This window comes from Perognathus longimembris, chromosome 1, assembly GCF_023159225.1.
Source record: "Perognathus longimembris pacificus isolate PPM17 chromosome 1, ASM2315922v1, whole genome shotgun sequence".
NCBI classification, from domain to species: Eukaryota; Metazoa; Chordata; class Mammalia; order Rodentia; family Heteromyidae; genus Perognathus; species Perognathus longimembris.
The window spans coordinates 135,747,815-135,772,056 of record NC_063161.1 but is presented as its reverse complement, the minus strand read 5'-3'; the positions used below and the strand labels follow the sequence as shown (position 1 = coordinate 135,772,056).

At 39.3% G+C, this 24,242-nt stretch overlaps 1 protein-coding gene across 1 annotated transcript; it reads left to right on the top strand.

Annotated features, from left to right (window-relative positions):
- Window positions 1-571: 571 nt before the first annotated feature.
- LOC125346048 (bile acid-CoA:amino acid N-acyltransferase-like) lies at window positions 572-17,325 on the top strand. Its single transcript, XM_048338231.1, has 4 exons — window positions 572-782; window positions 3,219-3,735; window positions 14,066-14,268; window positions 15,978-17,325. The coding sequence occupies exons 2-4, from the start codon at window positions 3,270-3,272 to the stop codon at window positions 16,569-16,571; spliced, it is 1,263 nt and encodes a 420-aa protein (XP_048194188.1). The 5' UTR covers window positions 572-782; window positions 3,219-3,269; the 3' UTR covers window positions 16,572-17,325.
- Window positions 17,326-24,242: the final 6,917 nt, after the last annotated feature.

The window sequence follows — 24,242 nt, the reverse complement described above, 5'->3', positions numbered from 1 at the left end:
TCACAAAGGCTCAATAGTTATTGAAAAGAACTCCAAGAAATGGAAACCAGAGTTTTTCTTTGTTCCTGCTTTTTGTACCTTTTGTCTTGTTTGTAAGTTTATCTGTCTTGTCAAGGGTAAGGGGGGGCATAGAAAGGATAGGACAAAGGGTAAACAAATGCTACGGTGGTGCTCACTAGATACTATGTTGGAAATGAACTGTACAACTTGTGGGTGGAGATGAGAGGGAAAAACTTGGAGAGAGCAAGGGAAAGGGATGACACTGTTTAAAAAGAAATGTACTCATCACCTGACTTTTGTAACTGTAACCCCTCTGTATATCACCTTTACAATAGCAATAATATATATACATATTTTTTAAAGAATTAAAGATCAAACAAAAATTAGTTTATAAAGAAAAATGAGTAAGAGGAAGAAATTTGGAGGATACAGAATGAAAAGAATAAAAAAACAGGACAGGGCTGAGGTCACTAAAACTTCAGAGTTAATGGTAGACTAGATCAAGGAGTGGGTGTTGACACTGGTGCTATGGTGCTATTAAGCTATAAAAGACATGAGCTTTGGCTTTACATAAGGACAACCTTTTGCTGGAAAGAAAGCTCAAGAGAACAAGTTTGAGTTTTTAGTTTGTAATTAGGACTCTTGTTATTATTGCAAATAGGTTAAAATCAGGTTGTTTAGTTTTTAGAATTTATCAGTTTACAAAGACGTATAGTCTTTCTGCTAATAGCCAACTAGATTTCTCTAACTCAAAAAGCTTTGGAGTATCTGAAGGCGCTCAGGTAAGGGTGGCTTTTCATTCAGATTTTATTTAGAATGGATTTTGACAGGAACTTGCTAATAATGAGAGTACCAACCTCCAATTATGTTCTTTGAGGAGTAAGTACCAGAAATCACTTTATCCTTCCTAATCCATTAATGCGTTTCCCTCTTTGTAATGATATTTTGTAAAATATTAGAAAAATCTGTCTGGAAAGCTAAATTGTGTTCTTGTTTATATTTTGTTTGCCAGATAAGTATAAGGTAAGATTAATGACCTACTACAATTAAACTCTACAAAATATTTCTTAAAGCCTGACTATTATTATTAGACCACTTATGCAACTCAGGAATGTTTTCTTATAGCAATCATCATTTTGATAGAAAACACCAAAGCAAATACAAATGAACTAAAATTAATGGCTTTCCAACTTATTTCTTTCTGTTCAGGCTTAAATAGATTAAATAGATTAATGTATAGAAAGAATTCTACACCCTGAGCTTTTTAAGAACGTAATCGTTTAGTCACCAAGTCTTCTAATAACTATCATATGTAGACCCTTGATAAATTCTATTAAACTACTAATCACTTTGACTAAGAATTGGAGATATGAATTGTGTCTCTGATGCTCCTGTATAATTCTGTGTAACCTTAAGTATTCAACTTCTTGACTATTAATAACAAATAAAACAGTATTTTTGAGCTGTAAGGACACTTGTCTTAAGCCTCTCAGGAAACAGAAGTAATGCCTTATTAATTCATTTCTTAACCAGCACTTTCCTTATAGGTTCGTGCTTAACTACTTTCAATGTATATGTGTAGGAGCTGGGCCTGACTGCACATAGCTGTAATCCCAGCTACTCAGGGAGGCAGTAAAGCTATTCAGTGTTCTGCCATTCATTGTTTGTTCTGTTTTATTTTGAGAGAAGATGTTATTTATATTATTTTTCTCCTGTATGTAGTGTTTCTGTTTTCCCTGGTTACTTTTAAGATTTACTTTATAGGATCAGTTTCTGACTAAAATGCAAGAATTGTGATTTTTCTTGGTTTGTGCTTTCCTTGTATTTGTCAAGTTTCTTGCAACTGTGGAATGGGCGGGGGCATTTCAGCCATTTAAAAAAGTATTTCTTCAATGCCTGTCTTTCTCTTCTTTGATATGCTATCTATAAACACTCAGTGACGTTCTACAAAAAGTTGGCAGATGGAGAAAGACACCATGGCTGGAGTTCGTCAGAATTCGAATCCATCAAACAGCTGCCACACATCCATTAAAAAATTTACATTAACATTTATGTTTATTTCCCCTTTCTTTTCTCTATATGAGTTTTTCCTTTGCTACTTGGTCATCATTGAAACTCAGCATGTAGCCAGGAAAATTTCCTGTTTCCCATGAGTACCTTGTCACTTAATTCATTTAAGATTCTTAGCAGCCTTAGTCATCTGATGATTTGTAGCAAAAGCCAAGACAGCAACTTCAACCCACTACATTTAATTTTGTAGTTTGTCTTCTTACGTTTGGTTGTTAGTGGCTAATCTTCTGACTTTTTACACATACCAAAAGTTGAAGGGTGAAGCTATAAAAGGAAGAGGTTATAAAAATATCAGTAAGACATTGTAGACCCAAAGACCTTATTAGCTTCTAGTTTTGCTTTCGGACTTGGTGAAACCTATGTGTAAAGCAGTGGATACTTTTTCTATAGGAAGAAAAACACAACAGCATTATTCTTAACATTTACTTAATTCTTTTAAAAAGACTTGGCCTTTAAAAAAAAATGATCTGTTGGAGTTAAACCTTTCCATAGTGTATGTAAGACTCAGAGAGAAGGTAGGTAATGGAGCCTACTTTTCTGTATAGGGAGATGTGCAATAATCCACTCTGATTTCAACCCTACATCTCAGTCCCTGTGTGATAATCCACTCTGATTTCAACCCTGCATCTCAGTCCTATCTTCCATTATGCCTGATATCTTCTTTGATGTACTGACATCATCATGTGAATATAGATCGCTGCTTCCTCAAGTTGTAAGATTTATCAATTTGGTCAGGCACTAGTGGCTCACACCTATAATCCTGGATACTCAGGAGGCTGAGATTTGAGGATCACAGTTGGAGCCAACATGGCCAGAAAAATTCATAAGACTCTAATTTCCAATTCTTCACCCCCACCCCCAAAAAAGCCACAAATGGAACTATAACTCAAGTGGTAGAATGCTATATTTGAACAAAAAAGGCTCAGGGACAGTGTTCTGGCCCTTGACCAGGACTGGCAAAAAATAATATTAAAAAATTGTCAATTTAATCTCTTATGTTTTGTACTGCAAGATTAAGATTATAGCAGGATATTTGATAAAATGGTTAGAAAGTTAAAACAATTCTAAAAGGTATAATTGCCCTGCTATTTCACCATCAATTTCACCAGTATCTTTTTTCATTTATCCTTACTCCTATCTCTTTTGAAGCTTTGTTGAAGGTCTTTCTGAAGAATCACCCAAGTAGCCACACTGCCAAAATGGTGCAGATGACAGCAACACCCCTCAGTGCTCTTGCGGATGAGCCAGTGCGAATCCGCGTCACAGGCCTGACTCCTTATCAGACAATGTGTTTTCATGCATCAGTGAAAGATGAGAAGGAGGACCTGTTTCGTTCTCGGGCCTACTATAGGGCCAACGAATATGGTGAAATAGACTTGGAGCGTGATGCTGCCCTTGGAGGTGACTATGTGGGCATCCACCCCATGGGTCTTTTCTGGTCCTTGAAACCTGAAAAACCATTAACTCGATTGCTGAAGAAAAATGTGATGAATAGTCCCTTCCAGATACAATTAAAACTTTCTGATCCACAACTGCCAATAAAAACAAAAGCTGCCCAGGTTCCAAAGGCCAGCCTGACTTTGGAAAGGTGGTATGTGGCACCTGGGGTCACACGGGTGTTTGTAAAGGAAGGTCGTCTTCGGGGAGCCCTTTTTCTCCCTCCAGGTGAGTAAAATGACTCCAGTTGTTGTTGCCCTTATCTTTATCCTCTTTCAAGTGTCTTATTCTACCAAGGATTGAGCTGAATTGATTTCCTGCCCTCAAAATTAGAGATCACTTTAGGTCAAAACAAGAGAGTGGTAATAGTTGCACTCTAAATATAAATTTCATCTAGTTCCAGAGTTTGTCTAAGGATATGATATCATGTAATTCATGGAGTCCTTCCTTTTGAGATTTCCAAAACTTTGCATATTATGCTAAATTTATCTTTATTAAAGCTGGACTACCTGAAGGCTCTCATGTTGATAGGACAACTATGTCCCAGCACTGTGTTGTTAAACAACACTTCATATTATTACATTGTTGACACAAGAAGTTTATGATGTGATGGCCTGAAAATCTGTTACAAAAAGTAAAAGGTCAAAGAAAAGAACCCAAAGTAAGTAGCACAAACTTTTGTTCCTCTAGTATTCCACTCCTGTTAAAAAAAAATTGTGTGTTATTACAGGCCTTTGAATTTGGGATGAAGTGCTGACTCATAATGTGTGATTTGTTAACTCTCAGGGACATTGCATGTGCTAGGACTCTTGCTTCAGGTGTTTGTTCTGTGGGCACACAAGGGAGGAATGCAATGCATGTGGTAAGAAAGAGGTTAAGCATACACAGCTCAAAAGTCTCAAAACATTTCTCAACTCAATATTCTGGCAAAACAAGGGGCATTTATTTCCAGGTAAAGGTCTCCTCCTTTTCTACAGAAAAGGCAAAAGAGTCATTACTGTTTTACTCAAATGACATTTTAAATAAAAATAAATTATCTTGTTATTTCTTTTTCAAAGTAATTTTTTTAAATTCTCAATTCACCTTTAACCAAATCTCTCCTTTTATTTTATTTTATTTATTTATTTATTATTTTTTATTTTTTTTGGCCAGTCCTGTGGCTTGGACTCAGGGCCTGAGCACTGTCCCTGGCTTCTTCCCGCTCAAGGCTAGCACTCTGCCACTTGAGCCACAGCGCCGCTTCTGGCCGTTTTCTGTATATGTGGTGCTGGGGAATCGAACCTAGGGCCTCGTGTATCCGAGGCAGGCACTCTTGCCACTAGGCTATATCCCCAGCCCCTCTCCTTTTATTTTTTAAAATTTATTTATTAATTAAACAAAAAATTTTGACAAGTGTTGTGCACAAGGGGTACAGTTACATAGTAGGGCAGTGTGTACATTTCTTGTGATATCTTACACCCTGTTTTTCTTTCCCTTCCCTAGGTCAGGTAGACATATATACAATACACAGTGTACCAAGAACATATACAGTAGCCACGTGGCCTATGCCAAAGAAAATTTGCCTAGGGCTTTAAATGTAATGTTGACAGTAGACAATATGTCGACAATAGTCTTATATGAATGTACATACATAGGTTTTGAGCTATTGTTATCCACTGAGAGGTCTATTTTTGACCTTTATATGTTGAGTAGTTGTTTGGTTTTAGTTACATAATGTAGGGTCGCTGACCCAAACCTGTAGGAAATACCATTTGACAAGAAGTTTTTGATTTCGCAGACTTGGTCTCTACTGTCTCCCCCTCCCCCTTCCTTAACAGTCATATATCAGGGAGGTCATGCCCCTTTGTTTTCTGTGTTCTAGGCTTGTCTGGCTCAATATTATTTGTTCAAGTTCTGACCATTTCCCTGCGAATAACAATATTTCACCATTCCTAATCACTATGTAGTATTCCATTGTGTATAAGTACCATATTTTTTGGATCCATTCGTCTGTGGAGGGGCATCTGGGTTGTTTCCATATTTTGGCTATTGTGAATTGTGCAGCGATACACATGGAAGTGCAAATATCTTTTAGATATCTTGGGACCTGCTCTTCAGGATAGATGCCTAGGAGTGGTATGGCTGGGTCATAGAGTAGGTCTATGTTGAGCTTTTTGAGAAACCTCCATACTGTTCTCCAAAGTGGTTGTACTAATTTGCACTCCCACCAACAATGGAGAAGGGCTCCTCTTTCCCTGCACCCCCTCCAGCATTTGTTGTTGTCTGAGTTCACAGTATAGGCCATTCTAACTGGAGTGAGGTGGTATCTCAGGGTTGTTTTTATTTGCATTTCCTTACTGCCAGGGATGTTGAACATTTCCTCATATGTTTCTTTGCCATTTTTATCTCTTCTCTTGTGAAGTCTCTCTTTAGCTCCTTTGCCCATTTCCTAATTGGTTTACTGGGCTTGGAGGGGCTTAGTTTTTTGAGTTCTCTGTACATGATAGATATTAGGCTTTTGTCTGTTGTTGGTAAAGATCCTTTCCCATATGGTTGGCTGTCTTTCTAGTTTGGTGGCTATGTTCTTAGCTGTGCAGAAACTTTTTATTTTGTAGTAGTCCCATTTGTTGAGTCTCTCCCCTAACTGTTGTGCCCCTGGGACTGTATTCAGGAAGTGCCTTCCTGTGCCTATAAGTCCTAGCGTCTTTCCTATTCTGTCCTTCAGTAGTTTCAAGGATTCAGGTCTGATGTTGAGGTCCTTGATCCATTTTGAGTTGATCTTGGTGCATGGTGATAGGCTAGGGTCCACTTTGAGTTTTCTGCATACGGATGCCCAGTTTTCCCAGCACCAGTAGTTAAAGAGGCTATGTTAATTCCATTGTATGTCTTTAGCTCCTTTGTTGAATATCAGCTGACTGTAAGAGTGTGGTTTTATTTCTGGATCTTCAATTCTAATCCATTGGTTTTTCAGGTCTGTTTTTATACCAATACCAGGCTGTTTTTGTTATAATGGCTCTATAGTAGAGCTTGAAGTCTGGTATTGTGATACCTCCTGCACTGCTTTTTTTTTGCCTAGAATTGCTATGGCTATTCTAGGTCTTTTGCTGTTTCATATGAATTTATGGGTTGCTTTCTCTATTTCAGTGAAGAATGTATCTGGGATTTTGATGGGGATTGCATTGAATTTGTATAACAATTTGGGCAATATGGCCATTTTCACTATATTGATTCTGCCTACCCGTGAGCATGGGAGGTCTTTCCATCTCCTTGTGTCTTCTTTGATTTCCTTTATTCGATTTTTATTGTTCTCATTAAATAGGTCCATCAAGTCTTTGGTTAGGTTGATCCCTAGGTACTTTATTCTTTTCTTGGCTACTGTAAAAGGAATTATTTCCATAATTTCCTTTTCTGCTTGTATATTGCTGGTGTACAGAAAAGCTGCTGACTTTTGTGGATTGATTTTGTATCTTGCTACTTTGCCAAAATGGTTTATTAAGTGTAGGAGTTTGGGTACTGAGTTTTTTGGGTCCTTCAGATATAAGATCATGTCATCTGCGAATAGGGATACCTTGATTTCTTCCTTGCCGATGTGGATCCTTTGCTGTCCTCCTCTTTCTTATTGCTATGGCTAGGGATTCCAGCATTCTATTGAAAAGAAGTGGGAAGAGTGGGCATCCTTGTCTTGTTCCTGAGTTTAGGGGGAATGATTTTAGTTTTTCCCCATTTAATACGATGTTAGCAGTTGGTATGTTGTATATGGCTTTTATTGTTTTGAGAATGTTCCATCTATTCCTGTTCTCTCCAGAGCTTTTAATAACTATGGATGTTGTATTTTGTTAAAGGCTTTTTGGGCATCGACTGACATAACAATGTGATTCTTGATTTTAGTTCTGTTGATGTGGTGAATTACATTGATTGATTTACGGATGTTGAACCATCCTTGTGACTGTGGGATGAAGCCTCCTTGGTCATGATGTATAATTTTCTTGATCAGTTTCTGGATCCTGTTGTCTAATATTTTATTGAGGAGCTTTGCTTCTGTGTTCATTAGTGATATTGGTTTGTAGTTCTCTTTTTTTGTTGAGTCCTTGCCTGGTTTGGGGATGAGTATAATATTAGCTTCATAGAATGAGTTTGGGATTTCTCCCTCTGTTTCTATTTCATGGAAGAGTTTGAGGAGTATTGGTATTAGCTCCTCACTAAAGGTTTTATAGAATTTGTTGGTGAATCCATCTGGGCCTGGGCTTTTCTTTGTTGGGAGGCTCTTGATTAGCCCCTGTATCTTGCTGTAAGTTATTGGTTTATTTAGATGATTTATTTCTTCTTAGTTCAGTTTGGGGAGTTTATGCTTCTCTAAAAATTGATCCATTTCTGTAAAATTATTGTTTTTTAGTGAGTACAGGTTCTGGAAATAGTTCCTTATGATTGTTTGAATATCGTGTGTATTTGTTGTAATTTTTCCAGTGGAGTCCCTGATTTTATGTATATGAGTCTCTTCTCTTCTTTTTTTTGTAAGTCTTGCGAGGGGTCTAACGATTTTATTTATTTTCTCAAAGAACCAGCTTTTAGTCTTATTTATTTGTTGAATGGTCTTTCTTTTTTCAATCAGATTTATCTCTTCTTTAATCTTTGTGATCTCTCTCCTCCTAGTCATTTTAGGTTCGATCATTTCTTGTTTCTCCAGTTGTTTTAGTTTCTTCGTGAGTTTATTCACCTGCTCTGCTTCCATTCTTTTAATGTGAGTGCTGAGGGCAATGATCTTTCCCTTCAGTACTGCCTTAGCTGTGTCCCATAGGTTTCTTTGTGATGTATTTTCATTGTCATTGTGTCTTATGAATTCATTAATTTCATCTTTAATTTGGTCTGTGGCCCAAGTGTTAGATAACAGTGAGGGGTTTAGCCTCCAAGAATGTGTATAGCCTCTGTGGTAACTGTTGTTATTGAGGGTTACCTTTATTCCACTGTGGTCAGATATAATACATGGGATGATGTCAATACTTTTGTATTTGCTGAGGTTCTTTGTGTGGGCTATGACATGGTCTATTTTGGAGTATGATCCATAGGCTGCTGAGAAGAAGGTGTATTGGGTCTTTGTAGGGTGGAAGTTTCTGTATAGATCTGTCAGATCCATTTGGGATATGGTGTTACTTAGGTCTTCAGCTCCCTTGATAATCCTCTGGGTGTTGGATCTGTCTCTTGGAGAGAGTGGGGTATTAAAGTCACCTACTATGACTGCGTTTGGGTCTATCTTGTTCTGTAGTTCTGTGAGAATTTGCTTGACATATGTAGGGCCTCTTTTGTTTAGTGAATATACATTTATCACCGTGATGTCTTGATTCTGGATTTTTCCTTGTATTAAAATGTAGTGTCCTCCAGCACAACAATGTTCATCGCAGCACAATTTGTCATAGCGAGAAGCTGGAACCAACCCAGATGCCCCTCCATAGATGAATGGATCAGGAAAATGTGGTACATTTACACAATGGAATTTTATGCCTCTATCAGAAAGAATGACATTGTTCCATTTGTAAGGAAATGGAAGGACTTGGAAAAAGTTATACTAAGTGAAGTGAGCCAGACCCAAAGAAACATGGACTCTATGGCCTCCCTTATTGGGAATAATTAGTACAGGTTTAGGCAAGCCATAGCAGAGCATCACAAGGCCCAATAGCTATACCCTTAGAAACACATAAAATGATGCTAATTGAAATGAACTCCATGTTATGGAAACAAGTGATATATCACAGTTGTAACTACTTTCAACGTCCTATGTGTATGTGTAGTTTCTATTATTGATAATGTTTTGTATCACCTTCCTATGTTTGTACCTACACTATCTCTGTAATCTTATCTGAGTATATTGGAAACCGTGTTTACTGGTATTGGAAGTAGGAAATTCAAAGGGAATACCAAATTCGAGAGACACAGGGTAAAAAAAGAGAAATAACTACAAAAGCAATACTTGCAAAACTGTTTGGTGTAAGTGAACTGAACACCTGGGGGGGGGAGGGAAAGGGGGGAGGGAGGGGGGCATGAGGGACAAGGCAACAAACAGTACAAGAAATGTATCCAATGCCCAACGTATGATACTGTAACCTCTCTGTATGTCAGTTTGATAATAAAAATTTGAGAAAAAAAATGTAGTGTCCTTCTTTGTCTTTTTGAGTTGATTTTAATGAGAAGTCCAGCTTGTCTGAGATCAGGATGGCTACTCCTGCCGTTTTGGTAGGTGCGTTTGCTTGGAAGATCTTGCTCCATCCTTTCATTCGGAGCCTGTTTTTATCCCTTGCTGTAAGATGGGTCTCTTGTAGACAACAGATGGCAACTTTTTGTTTGCGGATCCACTCTGCCAGTCTGCTCCTCTTTATTGGAGAGTTTATACCGTTTATATTCAAAGAGATCAAAGATTAGAGTGTTTTTTCCCCTTCCATTTTCCTGTTAGGCTGTTTTTCCTCTCTTTTTTTTCTTGTCTTTAGTGAGCTGCTCTTTCTGGGCTCTAGCTATTGTAGTTTCTTTCTGTTTCTGTCTGTGTGTCCTGTACGATTTCTGTTGGGTGGGGTTCCTCTTAGAATTCGCTGTAGGGCTGGTTTTTTATTCACATACTCCTTTAGATCTTTTTTGCTATGGAAAGATCTGTTTTTTTCCTCGAATATGAATTCTAGCTTCGCTGGATATCTTATTCTGGGTTGGCAATTGTTGGCCTGTAGAACTTGGATGGTGTTCTTCCATTCTCTTCACGCATGGTAGGTTTGTGTGGAGTGGTCAGCTGTTATTCGGATACTTTTCCCATTGTAATATATTTCTTTCTTCGCTTTGGCTGCATTCAAAATTTGCTCTTTATTCTTGAGATCTGAAGTCTTGATTATTATGTGCCTGGGCGAGGATTTTCTAGGGTCTGGTCTGCCAGGCATCCTATAGGCTTCGGTTACCTGGGTGAGGTCCCTTGTGAGATTGGGGAAGTTTTCTTCAATCACTTTATTGAAAATATGTTGAAGCCCTCTGCTCTGGTATTCGGCTCCTTCTTCTATTCCATTTATGCACAGATTATATCTCTTGTCTTTGTCCACTAGCTCCTGGATTAGTCTGCCCTGGAGCTCTACCGTTTCATGGAGTGTGGTAATTTTCTGGTCTTTGTTGGGTGCATCATCGTCCAAGAGAGAGATTCTGGATTCAATATGGTCAATTCTTTGCGCTGTGGATTCAAGTGTGGAGTTTATTTGATGTCAGGGAGCTATTTATGGTTGCCAGATCAGCTCTGATCGTGGAAATTTTTTCCTTTAAAGAGTTGTATTTTAAATATATTTTTTCGTGCATTTCACTTCTCAGGATGTTAAGGTCTTCTTTAACGGAGGTTTGCATTTTTTCTTTCTTGGCTTCCTGAAGGTACTTCGAGACTTCCATTCTAAACTCCTGGAATTGTTTTCTGATTTTGTTCCTGAGGCTTTCCATCATTTCTGCTATCATAGCCTCAGTTGCTTTTTTATTCTCCATCTCCTCTTCGGTCGTACTGCTTTTTGGAGCTGGCGAGTTGGCTTGCCCTTTCATGTAATTTGTAATATTTCTTTGTGATTTGCACATCTGGAGATCTGTAGGTGGCTTCCTTGGGTTGGCTTTGTGCTGGTTCCTGCTGGTTCATCAGTGGGAGACTTGTGTCCTGGCTCTGGGTTTGAGTTTGGCTGTTGAACCTTACTGCCCAATGGGTGAGTGTGACCATCTCGGTTGTTGCCGGGGTGGTCACCCTCACTGCACTTGGGGGTGGGTAGGTTCTGTGTCTTTCTCTGCAGGGTAGTGTCCTGCTGCTGTGTTGTGCTGACCCTAGCATGCCCCTGGTGGGGGTTTGCAGGTCGCTGATTCAGCGTGGCGTGGAGGCTTTTCTCTTCTTTGGTTCTTTTATCCACTCAGTACCTTGGTCAGAGGAGCTCACCTCTCAGATTGAGATTTGCTGCTGAGAGGCGGCTTGCCCACCTGTGTGGATTGCTCCTGTCAGAGCAGATGTTGCTGTTGAGGGGCAGCCCGCCCACCTGTGCTGGGTGTGCCTATCAGAGCGGGTGTTGCAGCTTGCCTGCTTGTGCGCTCCTGCGGAGGGTTGGGCAGGAGATCCTCCTGCTGGAGGGCTAGCACGCTGGCCCACATTGGCCCTCCGGGGGGCACATGTGTGTGCACTCTAGTGCTTCCTTTGGGGACGTGCTACCCCGAGTTGTTGGAGGGTGCTTGTGCCCTCTCGCGAGTTTGCTGTTGGGGGCCGTATGCATGGACCCCAGCAGGATCAAGTGTCTGGGCGTGGGTCGGTCTCCACAGACTCTGTGCCTCCGCTGTGAGAGAGGCATGTGTTTGGGCCCAGGTGTCCCTGCTGTGCTGGTGTTGCACACCAGCGAGCCTGTGACTGTTGTTCAAAAAGTCCACGAGGACCAGGTGCCTCAGGTGGGGCTTCCAATGCCTACCAGTCCCCGGGCCCCTGCTGGGGAGGGGGTGGGGCCGGTGCGGCCAGGTTCTGGCTCCTCTGCTGGGGCTTTGGGGGGGATGCTTTGGTGCTGCTCCTCCTCTGTTAGTTCCCGTGTCCTCCCAGAGGTCTTAGCACCGACAGATATGGGGCTGCTTTATTCCCTCGGGGTAGGGAGGGGGAGGGAGGGAGCTCTAGCTTCTTTGTAGGTTTCGGGTCTCTGCTAGAGCTGGTCTCCCATTTGGGGGTGGGGGGGGTAATGGGGAACTTACTGGTCCTGGGTTGTGTGTGTGTCCCGCACTGCTGTGGGCTTTTTGGGACTGTGGTGCTGGGGTGTGGTGATTGGTTGTTTGGTGGTGGCGGTCCTGGCTCTCCCCATCTGCACTGCAGGTTCTCCTGCTGCTTACGTCTGATGCCGGCCGGTCCTGCAGCTCCAGTCCCTTGCTGCCACCGTCTGTCTTGGTTGGTCTGTGCTCCGTCTGGGGTCTGTGGAGCTCCTGCTGTCTGGACTCTGTGCTCCTGGCATGACTTTTTGGCTGTTTGTTTGCTGGCACCGGGTCCCCTTTCCCAGCCTAGCCCTGTTCGGGCCAGGGTCGGTTGGTGGGGGAGCATACCCCAGAGATTTTCCAGCTCCGTGCAGGTTATAGGCTCTTCTTTTTTTGTTCCTTTTCATTTCCTGTCTTTCTCTGTTGCTTCTGGTTGTTGGGTTTGCTGGATTCTTGATGGGGTGTTGGGTGATGGAGTTCCCAGAGTTCCCAGCTCACTATTCCGTTGGAGTGAGTTGGGGTGTCTCCCTATTGTGATGGCGCCATCTTGCAATCTCCCAAATCTCTTTTAAATGGATATCACTGAAAATACACTTACAAAGATAGTAGACTCACATAAGTGACTATGAATTACTTTCAGGGTGTGGACTTCTTTATTTTGGAAATAAGCCGTCTACAAAGAGGAAATGGAGGAAGCTGGAGGAAGCGGAGCTGTGGCTCAAGTGGTAATGCAACAGGCTTGAGCAAAAAAGCTAAGGGACAACACCCAAGCACTGAGTTCAAGTCCCAATACTGACACACATATATTACACACACACATGCACGCACGCACACATGCACACACATCCAGAGAGTAGGTAGAAAGATACTCTAAACAGCCTTTCTTTCATTAACCATGTATTGGGCTGCCAGGAATACAGTAATACTCTGTTATTGAATGAAGGATTCATTGTTTACATCTGCTTGGATGGAAGATCCCTTCACTGTTTAGTCAGCTAAGGGTAACGGAGTAGTGCTCCATCTGGGCTTTAGTCCGTGTACTTACTTTAAAATATTGAAGTCATATATTTATTTGAAAAGTTAAAACTGTGGATTCCTCCTGTGTGACAGACCCTTTCTATTACTGTAACAAATACTTGAGATAAACAATACATAAAGAGACTTTTAGATCACAATTGTAGAGGCTTCATCCACAATTGGTTGGCCTCATTGCTTTGGGCAAAGCAGCACCTTCTGGTGGGATTGTATGGTAGGGAAATACCTGCTTGCCTTGTGGCTAAGAAGCAAAAGTCAGGAGTAAGAGGCTGGGGTCCTTCCACCCCATGAAAGAGTATCCTCTCAATGACCTGAAGGTCACCCATTAGAATTCAACTCTTAAAGGTACCAGCACACACCAGTACTACTACCCTGGGATCAAGGCTTTAACACACATGTCTTTGAGGGGACATTCCAGACCCTAGAGCATCTCTCATCAGTAAACTGCACATAGGAATGTACATACCATATCTAGTATCTCATTTCAGGACTTTGGTAGGTTTCCTGAAATCTATTTGTATGTATTTTAGAAGTTACATAGCATTTTTATGGCTTTGTTTTGAACAAAACTATAGAAATGAGCCCCATTTTCCTTGGCTTCAGGGATTAAACATGTCTAGGGACATGGTTCCTAAGAAAATGTCTAGAGAGTGTGTTTCATTATATAGTCAGTAGATCTCACTTTTGTCCCAGATATAAGGTTGAAATTTTGGAGGTTCCATTTGAAGACATATACACTCATTTCAAAATTTGGATGCACTTCTTCCTTGTGGTTTCATATTTCATTCATACTTGTGCTGTGCTTTTTACTTGTGTTTTAATTCTTTTATATTTTCAGGAGAGGGCCAATTCCCAGGGGTCATTGATTTGTTTGGTGGTATTGGAGGACTGATTGAATTCCGGGCCAGTCTCCTGGCCAGTCATGGCTTTGCTGCCTTGGCCTTGGCCTATCATGGCTATGAAGACCTGCCTTTTCCACTAGAAAAGGTAGATCTGGAGTATTTTGAGGAAGCTGCTAACTTACTCTTGAGACATCCTAAGGTAATTTTTCATTACTGCTCTCAAAATGTCACAAAACTAGCTACCTAATGACTACCATAGACCGGAAACAAAATTTCTTTCCTTGGCTCTGAGTAACTTTAACTGTGTTTCACAGTATCTCTTCTGAGGAATGATTGGCACAGATTTCACTTTTTTTCACATATCTTTTTTTGTTTGTTTGTTTTTGTTTTTTTTTTGGCCAGTCCTGGGCCTTGGACTCAGGGCCTGAGCACTGTCCCTGGCTTCCTTTAGCTCAAGGCTAGCACTCTGCCACTTGAGCCACAGTGCCACTTGTGGCCGTTTTCTGTATATGTGGTGCTGGGGAATCGAACCCAGGGCCTCATGTATACGAGACAAGCTCTCTTGCCACTGGGCCATATCCCCAGCTGTCACATATCCTTTAACAGTTGTACAAAAGGGTTTTTAATTCAACATGTCAGTTCATGTGTATATTTGCACAATGATCAGCGTTACCACTTCTAAATTCTTATTTCTCTACCTAGACATATTAAGTAACTTCTGTGAAAATCAGATTCCAGATTTGGTAGCAGAGATATAATAAGTTATTGTTCTTCCATGGAGCAGAAGTGAATTAAAGTCTGCATATATTTGAGTCACTGTTTTTGTTCATTTATATTATAGCTGCTTTTACTTTATTTTTCAGAGCCAAAGACATTGTTTTTCTATTTCTCCTTGCCATAACTATATTAAGACATAAAATTTCAGAAGTGAGGAAGAGTTAGGAAAATGGAAACATTTAGACAAAGGGTAAAAATTTTCAGTAAAATGGGAAGAATAAGTTCTGATCATATATAATGGTATATAGTTGATAGTAGTATACTATTATTTCAAAATGTCTGTATGTCATGTTAGCCTTGAAATTATGGGTCTTGTATGGGTGATCAACAGTGTCTACTATATTCAGTACAGAACACTATCCCTTAACATTGGCTCCAATTTTATATGAAAATTCAACTTACTGCTTATGTCTTCCAAAGATTGTTTGATGCCACACTTCCTGGCACAAGCCTTGGTAGGCTGTTTGTATGCATTCTTATGTCATAGAAGTTGTAATCCTCTGCTTATCTCTACTTTTCTTTCTTTCTCCTATCTCTCCATCTGGCAGAGAATTCCTCAATGATAAGATATTATGCCTTTTCTAGTGCTTATTTGATGACTGACAATAAAAGAAAAGCTGAACAAAACACCTTTGGGAATTTTTTGGAAACCAAGCAAGCTAACAGCTCTGTTCAAGTTTCATATTCTGTCTTCCTAACTTCTTTCTCTTCTCTTGCTGTAAGGTGCCCACTCCTCTGAATCTCTAGAGACTCAGATTTTGTGCAACCACGTTTATCCATCAGTAACCCCTTGACCATTGTTCACAATACTAATTTGTTTACTCTTCTATATTGTGATGTCTCAGAAGCACCTTAAACTCATAACCAAACAGAATGTTGAATCCACAATCTTAGTAAAGTGTGATAGTGGCTGTAATATTTGAAGGAATATTTCTTTTTAAATTCATAGAATTCAATATTCAGTAATACAGAATTCTGTATTCCAGTACTCTAGAAATGGTTTATATAAATATATAGATGAGAATTGTTTTTCTGCTTACTTTGCTCTCATGTCTCACCTTAACTTCTTGATTGAGATAGTGCATTTCCTAACTAAAGGATAGTCACATTTTGTTTCCATTTTATTTTCAGGTTTTGGGCCCAGGTGTTGGGATAATCTCTATATGCAGAGGAGCAGAGATTGGGCTCTCTGCAGCTATTCACCTAAAACAAGTCACAGCCACTGTACTCATTAATGGTCCTAACTTCATTATTGACGTACCGCACATATACCGTGACAAGATCCTACAGCCCACGCCCTTCTGTTTACACCTGGAATCCACTGATGTCTTTGGATTTACAGAATATTATCGAGTTTATGATGAAACAGGGTTTAAGGACAGCCGGTATTTTCTTCCTATTGAAAAGGCTCAGGGACATTTCCTCTTTATAGTGGGAGAAGAAGATAAGAATCTCAACAGCAAAGTACATGCTGAGAAAGCCACAGAACAACTGAGGAGACATGGGAAGAACAACTGGACCTTGCTATCCTACCCTGGGGCAGGACATCTGATAGAACCTCCCTATGCTCCACTGTGCCGTGCTTCAAGGCTCTCCTCTTTGTCCACAGTCATACACTGGGGTGGAGAGGTTATCCCACATGCAGCTGCACAGGAACATTCTTGGCAGGAGATTCAGAAATTTCTCAGGAAGTACCTCATGCCAGCAGGGCCCAGTCAACTCTGAAAAGACTAGAGAGTCCGTAGAAATAGAGAAGTAAATGTCTTTATTGGCACCTTGTCTTCTTTTTTATGAAGGAATAGCTTTGATCTATTCTGGTAATGAAGAGGTTAGAACAAGAAAAAGGCAGAAAGACTGAGAAAGGGGAAAATGATTTCCACTTAACCAAATATACATTGGCAATCCCAGATTTGTAGACATCAACCTGCCCTAAATATTGTCAGCATAGCAATTCTCAGCCATAGCAATTACCAAGAGAATAAAGATGACCAATGATCAATCACAGAAATCTTAACCTTATAAAGACAAACCGGAAAACAATTACATGCCATTCATTTCCTAAAATTCAAATTAAAATATACATAGATGGCTCACATTTCAAAATACTTTTGTAATTGCTTCATGAAAACAACACGCGTATTTTCATAGTTGCTTCATTGTTATTATAAAACTCAAGCTGAGTATTTTAAGTTAATATGTAAACACATCTAGGAGATCATTGAATAATTTAGGATCAATAATTTAATGAAAGCTAACAAAATTATGTTTGTGTTCCAAAATGTATAAGAGGCTGTATCTTCAACAATTATAAGGAGGAATCAAGACCCATAAAATTAAATCTCAGAGAAGTAGTCATGATATTGGGAACTAGTTGCCTTTCTGAATTAGGAGCCAGCATATTTTTTTTTTCTGTAAACTACTGAGGAATGAATATTTTAGGCCAGAGGTCTAGATTACTATGTCTTTCTTTGATACTTTAACACAAAAGCAGCATGGATAATATGTAATGAATGATAGTGTCTACATTATAATCAAACATTTATTTAAGAGCAATAAAGTTTTCCTGTCGTATAAATTTTATTTGTCACAAAAATAGCATTTTTCTTCAAGGATTTTACAAATGTAAAAGACTATTCTTAACCTACAGACAACACAAAATATTTTCTGGGCTCATGAGGCCTAATGAATTCAATGGCTCTGAGTACAGACAAAACCCAAGGTCACATTTGAGGTATCTTCTCAATAGGGAAAATTGTAGTTCAAACATTCCTGAGTTACTGAGTTGCAACGAAAGTGAAAGGTAATAAGTAAAGATGAATCAGTAGAAACCATTTTGGATCATTTTGGAGGTACGATGGGTGAGCCAGTAAAGAATTCAAAGTGGAAGGCTTATGAGGAACCTCTTCTGCTATGTCTGCCTAAACTCTTTTCCTTCTGTTCTCACAAACGGTCGGTATTTAATCTGAAGATGTAAATTACGTACTTGACACATTGCTAGCTGTGACTGAATATCTGAGAGAAACAACTAAGACAAGAGATTTATTTGGGCTCACAGTTAGGTCTCAGTCTCTAGTGGGCTGACTCCTCTGCTGTGAGGAGGCCCTGCCCACGGTGAGACAGTATCATGGTGGTAGGAACATGGGGCAGAGAATATTGTTCATTTCACAGTGAGAAGGAAGGAGAGAGAGAGACAGTGACACAGATAGATAGACTGAGAGAGAAGAGAGGGAAGAGCTGTATGGACAGCTGTAGAGACAAGGGCAGGGACAAGGCATATATATTTTAGGGCCATACTCCCAAGTGCCCTATTTCCCCCAACTTTGTCCACCTCCTAGTCTCTACTACTTTCAAATAATGCCATCATTGTATCATTCCATCAAGGGATGAATCCACTGATTCTCAAAAGTCCATCAACTGGCAACCAGTCTCCCAGGGGACATCTCAAATTCCAACCATAACACTGACTCGTCACAAGTCCACCTAGATAGTATTATAGATATTGTGTATTCTTTATATTGAATGACTTCTAGTGATAGCCAAATACGTTTTTTGTCTTAAGACATATTTCAGGTAAGATTATTAAATATTTAATTAGCTTTTCCACATTGGTTTATTTCTTTTGTTTTTTTATGGATCAATTTTTTTCTTTATTGTCAAAATGAAGTACAGAGGGATTACAGTTTCATATATAAGGCAAGTACATTTCTTATCTTGTTACCTTCTCCCTCATTTCCCCCTGCTTCCCCCCTCCCCTTCTCCCTCCCCCGCCAAGAGTTGTACAGTTGGTTTACAGTTGGTTTTGTAAGTATTGCTTTTGCAATGGTTTGTCTTTTTATCCTTTGCCTCTCGGTTCTGGTATTCCCTTTCCCTTCCCTAGTTCCAATACACGTATTAATAGTCATGATAGTATATGTAAATCTCCATTTTCATTCTTGCTCTGGGTTCCACAAATGTAGGGAACAGGCTCAAACATGAAATTTAGCCACTCCTATGATATTATGTTGGTGTCTTTCTAAATTTCATATGTTGAAATCTATCTTTCCCCGACCCCTCAATATATTGATATTTGGTAAATGATTAACTCCTAAGTGTTGCGCTGTTATGATGGGATTCTTGTTCTGATATGAAGGTTAAAGGAAGCTGTTTTGCTCCTTCCATTACGGGGAGATGCAGAAGCAAAGTGCCATCTATGAAACAAAGAAAGAAACTTTACTAGCCATTGAATCTGCTAGCACTTTTGGACTTTCTAGTCTCCAGAACTATTACTGTGATATATGAGATATTTTATTATAGCCAAAGAGCAGACTTAGACAGAGAGTGGTATGAAGTAGGGCATTCTTAGAACAAATACTAAAATGTGGAAATTGGCTTTGGGACTGGGTAATGGATAAAGGCCAGAAGAGTATGGAGATACCTTTCTTTGAGACTCTGGTGAAATTTCAGAGAAGAGTAGAGCTGTAGAGAAAGCTTCAATCTTTTAAGAAATTACCTAAGTGTTAACCATCAGAATACAGATAGAACCATAGAAGGTGAAGGTCACTGTGATGAACTATAGCAGTATGGTGTATTTTATGGGACACAGGGCCAGCTTACAATAGGCAAAAAAAAAAAAAGCTGAAGGTAACTCCAAAATGTGAGAAATAAGTATTACTTAGAAATTACCCATTCTAAGATATTTTGTTATTGCAACCCAAAAGTACACTCAGTTTCTATGGGAGAGTTATCAGTGATTTGGCTTTGCTTCGTTGCAAGGAAGGAGGAAAAAATGTAACTCAGCCTAATAGGAAAAGAAAATAAATGGTGTTAATTGAAAACAGTCTTTACCATAGTACCTACTCTAAAAGTACTCTAAAAGGAACTTTTAAAATATCAAGGTATTTAAAGTAGTTGATAAGTAGTACAAGAAATATACCCAAGGCCTAATGTATGAAACTGGAACCTCTCTGTACATCACTTTGACAATAAATAAGATTAAAAAAGTTATTTGCCTGAAATCATGAAGATGTATGTGTATGTATGTGTGCGTGTGTGCATGTGTGTGTGTATGTGAGAGAGTTTGTGTGTGATCTACTATAGTATATCTTAACACCTCCAGCAAATTATATCAGATATGTTAAGTCAGAATTCTTTTTCAGAAGGTGTGGGGAAAAGAATCATTGGCTAATAGACTCCTCAGGTGAATCTTTTGCCACCTGCTCACCCTGCTCCAAAGATGGATCATTGGGACCCTTTATATTACAGAGGGATCTTAAGAGACTGCTGATTTAGAGACAGATGAAGAGAAGGAAATAAAAAGTGAAAGAGAATACAGCCAGGGGCTAAGAGGAGGAGCCAAGGGAAACTTCTTTTCATGAAAGATTAGACTGCATTATGTAACTCTAGATTGAACAGCATGAGAAGGAGTTAGAGAGGCTCTGCTTGCCTGGTCTTTACTAGTGCCTGCTGTTGCAACAACACTTGAGACCTAAAACAGAAGGCCATCAGCTGGAGGTGTCTGTGGAGACCACTTCAACTTGCATCAACAAGTTGAGATGTTTTGAATGATAAAAATTGGAGATTGAAGGTAAGAACCCCATGCCTCTAAGTTGGCATCTAAGCTCAGCAAATCATTTTTCTATATTCTGCCTTTGCAATTAAATTCAGAGTGGTTGGGGGTAGGGGAGTGTAGCATTGTTTAATCAAAATGGCCTATTTTCTGAAATCATTGCTTGCAGGAATCTGGGAGAGGCTGTTTTCATTTTGTTCTGTGTTTCTCTCATGGCAAAGAATAACAAGGTTCTCTGAGGGACTAGAACTCATGATACTAGGTGGTTATAGGTCCAATAGCCATCTAAAATAATTAGCCATTTTACTTGCCAAATTACTGTAATATAATTATTTTTCCTGGAACTAATAATGTACTTTTCTAATTAAAAAAACTATTAGACTATGTGCAATGAAATAATGCAAATCCTATCAGTAAATAGCTTCATTAATATTTGAGTTCATGATCTCTCAGGAGTGGACTAGAAGATGGTAATACATCTGTAATCTTATGAGAATTCTCCTTAGTTCTTCAGTTCTCTTCAATTTTAAATTTACATTTTAAAATCATTCTATTGGAAATGTAAGGTTGTGTCTTAACTGTGCTTTGTAAAATATTCACAAAGTTGTTGTAAGGATCAAGAGAAGAATGAATTTGAAAGGACCTAAAAAGTTAAAAGACTTTATTATTTATCCAGTAGCTAGCTTTTAGTAAATATTCAATAATTATTTGCCCTTAGCAAAAAAAAAAAAAGTGGGAGATGTGGCGTTTGTTCCTAGATGGAATGAAGACATGCCTCAGAAGACACATCTCAGAATTATTCAAGAAATAGCAGAGGATGTGAATACGTTTTGAAATTGCTTGTGTACTATTCATCTTACTTCCAAGTCTTTCAATAGGCAACTTATGAAAATATATCTTACCCTTTTCAAATTAGCCTGAGTGCAACCAACTCAAAGGGCAGGGCCAGCTGCAGTAAAGAGGGAAAAAGCTTGCCTGATCTGTGTTCTTGCTTGCCAGCTTTTTGGCTGGTGACTCCTCATCTTTCCACAGAGTAAACTTTGCCTTTGCTGAGTTAAAAAAATCAACCTATTGGACCAACCAACATTAAAAAAAATGCAAGTGCTGACTATTTAGCATTGAGTGAGAGAAATTCTACACAAGCTACACATTATTACAATGCTCTTTTGCTTTTCAAACTATTTTCAGTGATAGTCATGGCAAGAGTGTGACTGAGTGCCTGTACAGAATAATACAGTCTCAAGAATGCAAATTTCCTTATGCTTAACACCAGTAAAGGTTGTTCAGTCCTTTAACTCATTCTACTAAATGTAAGGAAAATTCATGTGAGGTAAATTTGGGAAGGAAAGGCAAAAATCATCAGCTTATTCTTGCCTCTCCATGAATGCATTGCTTTCTGATCCTTAAGAACCTCCTCTTTCTTGGATATGAAACTTAGAACAGACTCAACCAAAGGAGCATTGGTTTGCTAGATGGATTAAAAACCTGTACAGAAATTACCAAGAAGGCTGCTTAAATCACTCTTCATTGTGATCGCTAGTACCACACAACTCTCAAAATCCACAAAGTGTTTTTTCTTCCTTTATTATTATTGTTGATGTTGTTGTCAATTTAAAGCTCTTAAAGAGAAGTTAGTAGCATTTTGTAAGACCGTAGGGATTCTCAGATTCTTGATGGAGAATCACTGGTATACAGGCAAGAAATCTTTGATGTGTTGTGTATTTTAATCCTAGCTTCTTCTTGTTTCCACTGGTATATTAAGAACAGATAATAGATGGGCCTGGTAAGTCGGAGATTTGACAGGGCAATTGCAGAAAAGTGATCTGCTGAACTCTTCCTTGAATCTCTACCAAACCTTCATGAAGGCACACTCTGCATTGTCTACTAGTGAAAGAAAGAGCCTTTGTTTAGCACCTGTTGCAGGTGCAACGACTATGAGGTTACTGATCATATATGGCTTATTTCTAGTCTTTGTTGGTTGGGAAATCTGAGGCAGTCTTCAGAATACACATTGTTGACTGATCTCTTTTTTTTTTTTTTTTGCCAGTCCTGGGGTTTGGTCTCATGAGCCTGAGCACTGTCCCTGGCTTCTTTTGTGCTCAAGGGTGGCACTTTGCCTCTTGAGCCACAGCGCCACTTCTGGCCTTTTCTATATATGTGGTGCTGAGGAATCGAACCCAGGGCTTCATGTATACGAGGCAAGCACTCTTGCCACTAGGCTATATTCCCAGCCACTGTTAACTGATCAAGTGAATTGTTCGACTGTTTTATGGCTTGGTGTTTAAACCTCGTATGTTTCACTTTGATTTAGTTGTTGCATTTACCGTAATGTGAATGGCAAACATTTAGAATCAAAATAGCAATAAGCATCATGGGAAATTTCTGAAAAAAATCAGAATCAATAAATTGATGCATTTGAAAAGTCCTCCAGAAAAACAGAATGACAAAACATCAAGCATTCAATAGTCATCTTGATCCTGAGATCTGACAATAAAATTCTGGCTTCAAGACAGATTTTCTCAGACTGTGACCTTCTGAAACTTATCATCTTGCATTTCTTTCTAGTTGTATTAGTTGTATTTATCTATATAACTCTTTACCTTCTAATTGAGTTTTATTTTCTTCCTATAGGTCTTTTTCAAAATAAGATTGTTTACATTGTAAAATTGCAAGCATAGAAGCAAGAGGGTGAGGTTGAATTAAAACTCAGATGCAGAACATATTTTCTAGACACATTATCACAAAATGTATGATTAAAAATAAACACTATTCTAAACTACAAGTGCATGCCATGGTTAGCCCCTTGAGTGAGTATGGTGTGAAAGAGTAGGTTTAAAAAACCAAGATTTTTCTAAAAACTCTCTTGAGAAGGTATAGTAATTTCAGGTCCCCTTAAGGATTGAACTAAGAATCAATATTATAAGAAAAATAAAGCTTAAAAAATGGTGCATACAAAGTTTCACATGAGTAATTCCCTTTTTGGAAAGTCCTTACCTCTTCCATTTTTCTATGGAACTTTTTTTTCTTTTGTAGTACTGTTATACAGGAATTCAATAGTAAGAAACAGAAAAGCCTCATTTTGAGAGGTTGAATCCGGTGTCTTTATTAGAAAGCCAGTGACTGTGAGCGGACACGTGTCTCCCATGAACTTGTAGCCTCAAATGCACTTAATATGGCTAGGAGCCATGAGGGTAGAAAAGAAACAGTAGAAAAGTAATCTCACCAAACCAGATCAACTCTAGTGGAGAGATGAGAGGGACACCGTGGTGGCCTGAGGAGACTCAGGAGACAGGAGGCTTGGTGCAATGGCAGCAGGGTGGAGGGGCCTAACTAGGGTCAGGTTGGGGGGCAGAGTCACAAGGAGCTGGAGAGTTCAGAATCTCTTGAGTTGGCCATACAGGTCTGGCAGGTCTGGGAATTTATTGTCCCAGTCTCTGTTCCTGTTTCTAGGAATTCAGATGCCTATTACCTGGGAGTAAGGGTGGGGAAGGGGAATTTTACCTCTAGAGTTTTTGGAAACTCCCTAGCATCCACCAAGATCCCAACCAAGATGGAGACATTTAGATCTAGTATCCATATTTCAATACTGGGGTCTGAACGCAGGATCTTGCATTTGCCAAACAGGTGCTCTGCCACTGGAGTGCATGCCCAAACCTTTTAGTATTAGATACTTTTAAATAGGTTCTCATGTTTTCCCATGGGTTGATATGAGCCTGTGATCCTATTATTTATATTATCCACATAGATGGGTAACAGGCATGTAGGACTACAGGAGCTATTGGTTAAAATAGGAATGTAGGTGGGGAAGTCTTTCTAACATTTCAGCAAGATTGGTATGAAACTTTTGTCTC